General features: G+C 37.3%; 1 protein-coding gene across 1 annotated transcript in view; it reads right to left on the bottom strand.

Annotated features, from left to right (window-relative positions):
• Positions 1-13,446, bottom strand: part of CNTNAP5 (contactin associated protein family member 5) — a 1,031,770-nt gene that overhangs the window by 196,614 nt on the left and 821,710 nt on the right. The window contains exon 14 of the mRNA XM_070769229.1: positions 9,267-9,423. Within this exon, the coding sequence (XP_070625330.1) occupies positions 9,267-9,423 (157 nt within the window). The remainder of the gene's footprint in view (positions 1-9,266; positions 9,424-13,446) is intronic.

Here is a 13,446-nt window from a genome sequence, read left to right as displayed (position 1 = left end):
AAGTCGGATGTGACTGAGCGACTAATACTTTCACTTTCACACTTTCACTGAACATGCTCCACTATTACTATCTCAAGGTAATATGTAAAATGTTAAAATTTTACATATTAGGTATAAATAAAATAATTCCTGTGATGATAAAGGAGGAGCTTCTTTTTATTTACTATTTCTGCAATATTTGAATATTTATAATAAGGATATAATAAACATATATATTGTGATTTTTAAAAACTTCTAAATTTTAAAAATCAGAAAAAATTATTCTCCCCACACATTGCTAAGTGAGTCAAAACTGACAGCTATAAGCAAACTTAAAGAGTGTCCAAAAAGGTAAGCAGCTCATTTAATTTTATTCTAAGGCTACTTTTAGGGGAGTAATGCCATATACTGAGTGATAAGTCAGCACATTAAAATAGAAGCCAAAGACTCATTGCACTAAGTAGAATTATAATATTTTGGTATACAATAATGGCCCACATCAAAATGTTGTATAAAATTTACTAAAGAAATGCAGATTTTTAACCTTGACATTGACTTTGAGTTCTATCTATTTCGGATACTCACAGTTCTTCAATTACCCAAGAAATGTGACTCTACATAAAATCTAGAGATGATGAAGTTGTACAGGTAGACAGGTAACGGAGGCAATAGAAGCCTCAGTCTACATCTTTGATCTTTATAATTGTAAAAAAAAAAAAAAAGAAGAAGAAGAAGCATATCTCATAGCTATGTTTTGTTTCCTAGAACCAATAGGTCTTAAATTGCCTATTAGATATTTTGAAATTAGATGTTATTAATAGAATGGTAGCATTATTGAATAAAAAACACAAATACAAAATTATCCCTTAATGCTACCCTTGGCAAAGTATTAACTATTGTACTCCATCTAGATTTCTATAAAGTGGTGATGTGATATGTTAGTTTTAAAATATCAATCCCTGATTATAAGTTGTGCTTTCCAATTTTTGTATTGTTCCTTTTATTCTTCAGTGTGTGATGCCTTCTTTCATCTCCTATCAGATACACTGCAAAACACTCTATTTAAAAACAATCTGAAACCCAGTCATACAGGGTTGTTAGTATAAACAAGTTAGTATCAAGTTGCTCCAGGATATATGCTTTCAGTGACAATTTACGGAATAAAAGAGCAGAACATAACCAGCAAGGAGAAGGCATATTTGTCCAGGATGAGAGTATGGGGAGAAAGTGAAAAAAAAAAAAAAAAAAACTCATTGATTCACTTATTCACTCAGAAGTTAATGTATGAAGAACTTTCCATGTGCCAAGCACACTTTTTCCAATGCAAGGCTCTGGCTCTGATTATATTGCTTGATGCACATGGAAATCGAGGACTGAGAGAGTAAAAACCCAGAGAACCCTTCACAATCGCTGGAATAGTTCAAAAACAGATCTATGAATAAAAAATTTCTTCCAGGAGAGATTGTACAGTACTATTTTTTAAAATAAGAAATAGAGTCTTTCTTTTCCACATTTCAGAATTCCTGCCCCATCTCATGACATTACCTAGTTTGAAGCACCATCGCTTCACTGAGGGTGGGAATCCCAGAGGCAGTGGTTTTGGGGAAATCAAAAGAGGTCTGAAAGATCAAAGAATAGCCTATGTGAAGAAACAGCAAAACCATAAACCCTTGGATGTAACCAGCATCATTTTCCCCAAGGCAATTGTCTCATTAAGTCTCCAAGGTAAGGAGTGAAGGGCCCTTGTGAAGGTCAAGGTTCTCGGACTGGATTAGACCTGTCTTTACAAAGAAAACAGCTCAAGGCAAATGTATAAAAATATAGCTTTGGGAGTGGCGTGTCCACTTCTGACTATGCTTTGATAGCTGAGAGAAAATCAATCTGCAGCAAAAAAGTTTAAACTTTGAGTAAATATTTCTGGTGAGAAAATAAAAGGTGGGTAACAGTCAACATTGCAGTAAATATCTGTTAATCTCAGAATGATCATAGCCCAATTTGCAAAAAACAGAGAGGTAAAAATGCCTTTACTGGAAGTCATTCACCCATTATACATTCATGGCTTCAGCACCATTTATTAGATAATTTATTGGTGGCAGAGAGTGCAATCAAGGGCTAACAGTGATTTGAAGCTCCAGGATGCCACACACTGAGTAAAAAAGAATAACCTAAATATCCTGCTTAAAAAAAAAAAAGAACAATAGATTTCCTTTTTTCGATGATCAGATGACCAGAATATAAACTTTATACCATTTTCCCTTTCTATTCTGTGCCATGTCATTTATACAAGGCAGAAGTGAAGACAAGAGGCAAAGAACAGAGTGACTGAAAATCACATAAAATATCTACGCTTGCTTATGAATAAATTCAAGTATGTCCTGCTGTTAGAAAAGAGAGCTTCATCTTAGTTCTACCTGGTTAATTGGATGAGAAAACTTTTTATCCGGGTCCGGAGCCATCAAGAGGAGGCACACTTTGGACCATCTTTCTGCTCCTCCATCTCAGCACCCAACATTGTTTTTATTGTGCTACAACCATCCTTTGTGTCCCAATTTGTTCCCTTCCACCCAAATGACTGTTTTTCCACCTCCAAATGCTGTCTTGTGAGATCTCTAGGCATGAGCTGTTTGCCAACCTCCCTTCCTGCTCTCAGCAGCCCATTCGTCTGAAGTTATTAAGTCAGAAAACCCCCGACTGAGAGGAGGTCTAGAGGCTGAGTCATTCTATTGAAGAGAAGTTCCTGTGCAAACAATCATTCACTGTGAGACTGTTATTCATTACAAGTTTTCTCATTTCTTTCTTTCTTCCTTTTTAGTTCTTCGACAGGGATGGAAACCCCTGCAGAAGTCAGCTCTATAGTACACCTGTTCAGATGTCTCTCTGAGGCTTCCCTTTATTCAAAGGAATCATGTTCCTCCCTCCACTCTCATCCATCTTCGGAGCTGCTTTACTTTCATCTATACCCAGAGCATACTCATTTTTTCTTATTCACTTGGCACCCATCAAACCTCATCAAAGGAAATCAACCCTGAATATTTATGGGAAGGACAGATGCTGAAGCTAGAATACTTTGGCCACCTGATGCAAAGAGCCGACTCATTGAAATAGACCCTGATGCTGGTAAAGATTGAAGGCGGGAGGAGAGGGGGATGACAGAGGATGAGATGGCTGGATGGCACCACTGACTCAATGGACATGAGTTTGAGCAAACTGCAGGAGATGGTGAAGGACAGGGAATCCTGGTGTTGCTGCAGTCCATGTGGTTGCAAAGAGTCTGACATGACTTAATGACCAGACAACAACAACATTGAAATATATGATAGCAAGTAACTCAGTTACAGAGGTTGCTCAAAACAGAATAAAATATCAATTACTAGAGTCTTGGAAGACAGTTGAGGCTCTACTTGGCTTAGCAGAAAGCAAAAAACGCCTTGCAGTGATTATGATTTGAGATGTCCTGGGAGGGGTCTCTTTGGCATCCTCACTGGCTGCTATACAAAATGCAAACTCAGCAACTCCTTGGATGCAGTCAGCAAGGGTACAGATTTCTACCCAGCTGGAATTTCCCACTCTAGCCCCTTAGACTTTATCCATGACGCTTAGCATTTCAGAGCCTTGGTTTCCTTTTCTGAGGCAAAGAGATAATAAAACCAACCCCAAGTGTTGTTGAGATAATTATATGAGATATAGTGTATACAATGCTAAGAAGACTTCAATATATGAGACTTTTCCCCCATTTCTTTTATTTTTAATTGAATTTTATGATACTTTTAAAAATCAAGTTTGATCCATGAAGCAGGGCACCCAAAACCAGTGCTCTGAGTCAGCCTAGAGGTATAGGGTGGTGAGGGAGGTGGAAGAGGGTGCAGGATGGGGGGACAAATTCATGTTGATGTATTGCAAAAAACATCATAGTACTATAAAGTAATTATCCTCCAATGAAATAAATATAAAATGTATTGAAATATAGTTAATTCACAATGTTGTGTTACTTTTAGTTGTTCAGTTCAGTTCAGTTCAATTCAGCCACTCAGTCATGTCCGACTCTTTGAGACACCATGAATCACAGCACGCCAGGCCTCCCTGTCCATCACCAACTCCCGGAGTTCACTCAAACTCATGTCCATCGAGTCGGTGATGCCATCCAGCCATCTCATCCTCTGTCGTCCCCGTTTCCTCCTGCCCCCAATTCCTCCCAGCATTAGGATATTTTCCAATGAGTCAACTCTTCGCATGAGGTGGCCAAAGTATTGGAGTTTCAGCTTCAGCATCAGTCTTTCCAATAGACACCCAGGACTGATCTCCTTTAGGATGGACTGGTTGGATCTCCTTGCAGTCCAAGGGACTCTCAAAAGTCTTCTCCAACACCACAGTTCAAAAGCATCAATTCTTCCACGCTCAGCTTTCTTCACAGTCCAACTCTCACATCCATACCTGACCACAGGAAAAACCATAGCCTTGACTAGATGCACCTTTGTTGGCAAAGTAATGTCTCTGCTTTTGAATATGCTATCTAGGTTGGTCATAACTTTCCTTCCAAGGAGTAAATGTCTTAATTTCATGGCTGCAATCACCATCTGCAGTGATTTTGGAGTCCCCCAAAAATAAAGTCTGACACTGTTTCCACTGTTTCCCCATCTATCTACCATGAAGTGATGGGACCAGATGCCATGATCTTCGTTTTCTGAATGTTGAACTTTAAGCCAACTTTTTCACTCTCCTCTTTCACTTTCATCAAGAGACTTTTAGTTGTACAGCAAAGTAATTCAGTGATATATATAGATACAGATATTCTTTTTTAGATTTGTTTCCACTATAGGTTATTATAGGGTATCCGTTTCCTTTATAAGTTATTACAGAGTATAGTTCACTGTGCTATATGGTAGGTCCTTGCTGATTACCTATTTTATATATGGTAGTGTGTATATGTTAATTCCAGACCCGTAATTTATCCCTCCACCACCTTTCCCCTTTGGTAACTATAAGTTTGTTTTCTAGATCTGTTTTCTAGATCTGTTTCTCTTTATAAATAAGGTTATTTGTGCCATTTTTTTCAGATTTCACATATAAACAATATCTTATGATATTTGTCTTTCTCTGACACTTGACATTTTTGGAAGACAATATTATCTAGGACTTGTAATATATCATTGTGCTATCTACTAAATGCTATACCACCCCAAGTCAGAATTCTGACTAACTTTACCAAGAGCAGAAACTTAAGGGAAGTTTATGAGGTAAAAATGTTTGAGCTTTCTTACAAACACTCAGACACCAAAAGGAACACGCCTGTCTGAAACAAAAATTTGAAATGCAAGGAAAGCCGGCTTGACCACATGTTATCTAAGAATCAGGTTGGAGGAATGTTAAGGAACATGATTATTCCCCAATGGTGTTAGATTTCGTACTTTAAATAATAATGAACACATTTCAAAAAAGCTATGCCAGGTTTCATTCTGAGTGTATATTCCACGTCCACAATCCCTGTTATAGACAAAGCTGTTTCATTGTTATTTCACATACAATGAGCTTCATGATCTGGATTTGATCTTCTTCCCTGTCTACATATCGTGTAAATTGCACACATGAAAACTGCAAAAACTACACTAAGATACTTGTATTTTGAAGAAGTAGCAATTTTTATATTATTACATTTCTATGTCTGAATAAATGGTAGCACTTAACTGTACTATACTACCTTTAGTTACTTTTTCTGGTTCTTCAAAACTTACCTATAATTTTCCTTGAAATTAAACTATCCCAGCCCAAGTGCATCCTAAGTCTGACAAACCTGTGCTTATATGTATAATGAAACTTATCACACTAATGCGTTTATTGCTAAATAATTAGCCTCTACTATTCCACTGCCCTGAAAGTTCCTCAAGGGTAAGAATTATATGCCCCTGGCTTTCTCTGTAAAGCAGACTGTCTAACTGCCCAGAGTAGGCATTCTTTCGACAAATGATTTAAGAGTAAATGTCAGATGGAACAGTATGCACAGTTGCCTGTATAACAAATTATTTCCCAGAATCACTGATGACAGATTATAGCTTGTCCTAAGAAAATGAAATCTAGAAGAGTTAAATCAGAATCTGCTGGGACTTGCCTGGTAATCCAGTGGTTAAGACTCTGTTTCCAAAGCTGGGGACACAGATTCAATAGCTGGTCAGGGAACTAAGATCCTACATGCCACAGGGCCAAAAAAATTAGGATCTACTCTCTTATGAGAATGATAGAAGGAAATTCCTAATTTCACCTGAGTTGGAAAAGTGAATCAGAAAGCTAATTTGGGCAAGAATTTCATTTAGTATATAGTGATTTACTATATTGCAACCCCTAGATAATATTGTCACTTAACAATGTTACCTATCACATCCTGAAAGGTTCTTAGTATTTTATATATATACTATATATTAAATATATATAATCTATATATGAGATGCTCAACATAACTCTAGGACATTCTCTTGATCCTTCATAGGTTAATTGTTGAACAAAACCTACATCTAAAATTAAATGTTTATGCTGTAATCAAGGTTACTTGCCACATAAAATGGCACATGATAAAACTTTCCCCCCTGGCTTTAAAGGGACAGTAAAAGGTTATGAAATATGCCATAACTTAAGTTGGTGGAGGTATGATGGCACCAGAGTTGAGGAAAAGTTTTCCTGAGCCTTGATGATGAAGTTAAGTCAAGAGGAGGGCTTCAAAGGCTAGTGCACAAGTGAGAAGGTCAAAGGAAGGAGATTCTGGAATGAGAGTAGATGAAATGATTGATGGAAAGTCCTGGAGAAGGGAGGGTAGAGGCACTTCAATACTTGATAGTCTAATTTTCCACTTTTAAGTGATGTGATGTGATTCTCTCCCTCAGTGTTTAGTAAATTAAGTCCAGCTCTGGTCATTTGTTCCCTAGCAAGGGATGGCACTAAGGCAGCATTCGGTATGGGAAGGGCTTCACCAAAGGAAAAAGTGAGCGAAGATTAAGCATTCAACCAAAAAAAAAAAAAGAAGAAAAGAAAATTGAAGGCACTCAGGAGAAACACTTTCCTTTCTCAATGACTCTTTACATTCTAACCCCCCTTACTATCTTCTCTGATGATACAGAATAAAACAAAGGTGTTTGCACGTAAGTCTATAAATTCATACATTTCTAATGTCAGCACACAGCAAAAGAAAGTTAAAGAATCAAAATATAATGAGTGAATCAAACTGCTGGTTGCAGAGGATTTTGATTATGTTTCCCTGGCCACACAATCATGTCACTTTTTCACATGTCTCTCAAGCTTGTAGTTGCCATTTTGGGATCACTTCTACTCAAAGGTCTATTACATTCATCTATTCAGCTAGCTACCATCAACTTATACTGTACAGAGGATAAGACTTTGGGGAAGTAATGTTAAAAGAGACTCAATATTCAAAAAGAAGGAGAGTTATTTTTTATTTGCAGATTTATAAGATGAGATAGAAGGCTCTGCAGATAGAGTGGAGACCCCAAAGAATGGAGACATATAGTTAACTTTATCTGATTTGCATGTTAGGAGAAGGGACCTAGGTGACATGACTCAGGACCCAAGCAGCCTAAAACATTCCGAAGCCATGGACCATTTAGTGGAGCCTGATGGAGCCATATGTTTGATCTTTTCCTCACTGAACTAAGGTTTAAAGCAGACCTAAAATTTTATCTGAAACAGTCCTTGGTGTTATCAACTAAAACAGTGAAAGAAAAACATTTAAAAGTCATTTCCACTAGGTTGGGAGCAGTTTGACACAGGAATTCTTAACTATACTTGAGCAGTACTTGATGAAGCAAGCACAATTTATAAAACCAAAACCAAAACCAAAGAAGGTCTTAAATTTTTCAAAACCAAACTGTCTTTGGAAATGTTCTGTGCATATTTGCATCATCACTACAGTGAAAAAACAAGCAATTGACCAGGAGGGCAAAGGAAAAGTAGATGTCATGGCCATGAGAATTAAAAACTAAATTTATCTACAAAAGTTACCTGGTATTGGGGAGTTCAAATTCTGGATCTCCCTTTTAATAGATGAGTGAGAAAATAATTTAATTTCTCTGTAATCTACATTCCTCAACTGTAAGATGCCAAAGTGAGAGGATCATAAAAAATTAATAGGTTTGCTTTCTTTGTAAAATTTATGGTTACTGAAGAGGAAAGGGGGGAAAGGATAAATTAGGAGTTTGGGATCAATGGATACACACTATTATATATAAAATGGGTAACCAATAAATAACTACTGTATAGGTCAGGGAACTCTACTCAGTATCCTGTAATAACCTGAATGAAAAAGAACCTGAAAAATAATAGCTATATGTTTATGTATATCTGGGGCTTTTCCCTAGTGGCTCAGCTGGTAAAGAATCCACCAGCAATGTGGGAGACCAGGGTTCAATCGATCCCTGGGTTGAGAAGGTCCCCTGGAGAAGGGAACAGCTACCACCTCTAGTATTCTGGCCTGGAGAATTCCATGGACTACATAGTCCATGGGGTCACAAAGAGTCAGACACAATTGAGCAAAATTCAAAAACAAAATATGTATAACTATATCACTTTGCTATTCACTTGAAACTAACACAACATTGTAGATCAAGTGCACTCCAATATAAATTTTTTAATCATAAAAAGGATCTACTGTATATTACAGGGAACTATAGTCAATAACTTGTAATAATCTATAAGGAAATAGAATCTGAAAAAGATGTATGTGTGTGTATGTACGCCTGTGTGTACTGTACTGAAACTACCACTACATTTTAAACCAACTGTACTTTGATAAAAAATACAAAAGAATTAATGGGTTGTTATGAAGGTTAAATCGATGTTCAATAAGCGTAAATTCTCTGTTTTTACTGGCAATAATAGGGTTGGCTGGTGGCTGGGTCATTCATCAGTGAGGCAATGCAACAATAAAGAAACAGTCTATATAATTACACATCCCTATCTCCCATATTTTTTCCCAAAGCCTATATTCTACACATTATAGAAATGCCAGCTAAATTGCAAAGCTAAATATTACATTTCGTTCTCACATTGAAAATGGAATGTTGAGAATATAAGATGATGGTGTTGCCACATGCTTTATGTTACAAACTTTAGTAATAGCCCTAAAAGTACTAGGACTGGCAATTTCCAGAGTTAAAAACGATCACCATCATTAAGAAGCCCTAGTTCATATGGAATTTCTCGTTCATGTCCCTTTATTTTATGGGATATTTTATGCATCTCTTAGTGGGCTTCCTCCACAAGTGCAGAGAGATCAGCATCCCCATTACCATTCATCCTTGTCAGCGTCACAATTGCAAAAGTGTCGAATGTCCAGGCAGCTCTCATCCAGGCCGCAGTCGCATTGCTGAACTCCAGGAGGGGCGCCTCCCCAGTAGGGTTGCCTTTCATTGGACCGCCCAATCCACCAGGTCAATGGAGTTCCATCTGAAAAACAAGATGCTTCACAAGTCAGAATGGAGCAAGCTTGACATAGCACAGATGGTGTCACAGAAACTGAGATGAAAATGTCTTGAAGAATATATATACATTGAATGTACATGCGTATAAATACATTTCATGAAAGTATTTATATGAGTATTTGTGTATAGATATCTATGTGTATACATACATACATACACACACACACACATATAGAGAGAGATGCAAGGAAAGAGACAAAGAGATAGGAAAAAAGAAAAAAAAAGGAAAGAAAAGGGGGAAGGAAGAACAGAAGAAAAGCAAGCAAGGAAGGAAGAGAGCAAAGGATATACATATATAGTGTGTGTGTGTGTATATACACACACACACATATTTCCCTCCCTCCCTCTCTTCCTTCTTTCCTCTCTTCCCTTCTGTTTTTTCTTCCCCTTTCTTTCTTCCTTTTTTTTTTTTTTCTTTTTTCCTATCTCTTTTTCACCTTCTTCTTTCTTGGTCTCACTCGCTCTCTCTCTCTCCCTGTCTCTCTCTCTATATACACACACACACACACACACATATATATATATAGAGAGAGATATCCGTACACACATATATATATACACTTTTGTGAAAAGTATCTCTAGAGAAGAATACTGAGTTTTCACAATGTTCAGACTCAGAGTCACAAGCTCAGAGGCTAATCAAATCTGGCAGGCATATCACAATTGAGTACACTGGGCTAGATTTTAGACCAACAAAATTGAATATATAAAAAGATTAATTTTTTTTAAGTTACAAAAGGATAAACAATATCATGAGGGCCAAAATTAGCCTGAACTTAGTTCTCAGTGGGGAGGGGTACACATGAAAGTTGGGGAGGGAATGTCGGCTCAGAGGACAGGATGGCTCTGTTTTACCCCCCACTGATTTCTGACATGACAAAGACTAGCCCCAAGGTTATCATATCTTTTGAATTTTTTAAAAAGTCATAATATTTCAAGTACAAAGATTTGGACAAAAATATTATGAAAGTCAATACTGCATGGGTCAGTGAAATCCCTTTGTATGTCATATCTAACCCATACAAAGCTAGTATGTAACCTCTAATTTGTGGTTCATGTAATTAATAGAAAACTTTTTTTTGAGTCTTGTCCCTGTCATTTTTTTTCCTTTGCAAAGTTTAGTAATATATGTTGAAGTTATCCTCTATAATTGAAAAATTTAAGCAGATAAAAATATTATCCAGAAGATGATAATACATCCAAAACAACAGATATATATAGGCAGAGATGTAGGTGTTAATACCTTAGGTTGAAAGAGGTTAGGCTTAGGTTCTTTTTGGGAATAGCTGATCTGTTTCTGTTTGGCATACAATAGACACTTAATGTGTATTTATCTTTTGAAAACGAAAGAAACGATTATTGAAAGCTATTTTCATGATTTATCATTTTAAACAGAATAATAACATTTATCTGAGAATGATATTAGCTTAGAATATTGCCTTGTCAAGATTTGATTTCATATACAACTCCTGATGTACAAATATATAATTTATAAATTATTCATGTATACAAATAGAAACAACTTTCTCTGAATTGTATTAACTGCAAATATCCTTATGGAAATCACTGAGGCAAAAAGGAAGAGAATGACAATCTAGAGCTTCCAAGAAACTTCAAGTAATGAGAAAAAGATAAAATGGGTACTATGAAAACCAAAAGCATCTTAGGGATGCTGAGTTGGGGACAGACTGAAGGACTGTCCTCACCTGAAAAATACTACTCTTCACTCTAAAATGTTTCAATTCCCATAGGTATACTCATGTGGATATATGGCAGAAACCAACACAATATTGTAAAGCAATTATCATTCAATTAAAAACAAACAAAATAATTCTTGCATTTCTAACCTCATAGAACTGCTCTGAATAAAATTATGTACACAAGAAAAAAATAAAATGTTTCAATTACCTTTATTACCTTTTAAATTAGAATTCCAGTTAGAGATGTCTGTTAACCACCGTCTTCTTTTTAAAGAATAATTCTAAATCCATTTTACTTTGTTCCAATCAGCTGTAAATCATTGGACACTAGTTCTAATGAACTGCTTTCTTTCTGACCACTAGCTCAGATAAGCCGTATTCAAGTGGGTTTATTTAGAGCAAAATGCATTTTCAGGCCTGGGGTAAGCTTAAGTGGATCATTCCAGTGTGTGAGTCCAGGTAACGTAGGGGTAAAACATGGTGTGTTTAGACTTTCCTGGTGGTATAGTGGATAAGAATCATCCTGCCAATGCAGGGGACCTGAGTTTGATCCCTAGTCCAGGAAGATTTCACATTCTGCAGGGCTACTAAGCCCATGGGCCACAACTACTGAGCCTGCGTGCTGCAACTTCTGAAGCCCATGTGCCTAGAGCCTGTGCTCCCCAATAAGAGAAACACCCATAATGAGAAACCCATGGACAAAAATGAAGGGTAGCTTCTGCTTGCCGGTACTCCTGTGTACAGCAGTGATGACCCAGAGGAGCCAAAAGTAAAAACAAACCAAAAAAACCTTGTGTGTTTGAATAAGTTTTCCCAAGTTGGCTTTAAGTACAAAAAATGGGAAGAAATCTCTCCACTTCTCTCTCTTGGCACTGTCCAAACCTCTCCTCCATTGTGTAGAATCTTGATCATAGTGAAGTTCAATGTCATCATGGATTATTTTTATTTGTAAGCTAAACTAAGGTTGCAATCATATTAATAGTGTTATTATCAGCAGTCTTAGTTCTGAACAACCATCTTGTGCATGCAAGCTGGTGCAAATGTTGCCTTTTAGTAGTTTCATTAGCTCTTATTTGGTACCTTATTCCCCTAGAGGCGCCATTAGCATCCCAAGATTTTGTTTTGCTTGGAATCTATCAGTGCCTGTACCAGTGAAACTTGGGGTCCCCTCCTCATATATGGAAATCATTATAAAATTTGCAAATTGTTTTGACTGATTGAATACCAATGAGAAAAAATTTAAGGATGGGAAACATAGGAAATAAAGACAAAACACACACAAATTTGAAATCAGGAACTTAAAATTACGGTTTAATTTTGGCCTTCCCTTGTAGCTCAGTCGGTAAAGAATCTGCCTGCAATGCAGGATACCTGGGTTCATTCCCTGGGTTGGGAAGATTTCCCCTGGAGAAGGAAATGGCAGCCCACTACAGTATTCTTGCCTGGAGAATCCCATGGGCAGAGGAGCCTGGCAGGCTACAGTCCATGCAGTCACAAGAGTCAGACACAATTTAGCAGCTAAACTACCACCAATTATCTTCTTAGATGTCCCATGTTTGTGCTTATTCCCCTGTAGAGTACAAGTTGAAATACAACAAATGGAGAAACTGAGGATTAAAAAGGGTGACTGATTTGCCTTCATTCAAGGCCCTAATTAATGATGTAGTCAGGAAGAGAACTGGCACCCCTTCTCCACATTTTGGGCATTGAAGAGATTGGATTCACAGCATGTGGTATCATGGGGCTCTTGCAAGTGCTAAATATCCCTGCCTAATTGATGTCTTCATCTTGCTACTTGCTTTGGTCCCTGGAACAAGGGTGGGATGGGGTGAGAGGTGGGAGGGAGGTTCAAGATGGAGGGGACATATGTATACCTATGATGGATTCATGCTTATGTATGACAGAAATCAACACAATATTGTAAAGCAATTATCTTCCAATTAGAAATATTTTTTTAAAAACAATGAGGTTATATCAGCTTTGAGTCTAGACCTTAAGAAGCATGCATGTTTCCACTGCTCCTGGGGGCGGGGTGTCTCTGACATGGCGGGAGAACATATTTGAGATGATCACAGCCTCTCCAGGGGGACCTCGGGATGTGGCACATGGAACACCTGTCGTGTGTGACACTCAGACCTGTGAGCATCAGTCCTGAGCATTGCATGCCACTGAGTTTGGCAACAGGCAGCATAGCATTATTGTGACAATCGCTGATCAAATACAAATCAAATATCAACGACATTCAAAAATTCTGTTGGATGATGCAGAAGTAAACACAATAATCAACA

This window comes from Bos indicus, chromosome 2, assembly GCF_029378745.1.
Source record: "Bos indicus isolate NIAB-ARS_2022 breed Sahiwal x Tharparkar chromosome 2, NIAB-ARS_B.indTharparkar_mat_pri_1.0, whole genome shotgun sequence".
Lineage (NCBI taxonomy): Eukaryota > Metazoa > Chordata > Mammalia > Artiodactyla > Bovidae > Bos > Bos indicus.
Note: the sequence above shows the minus strand (reverse complement) of the source record. Positions and strands in the feature narration are given on the sequence as shown.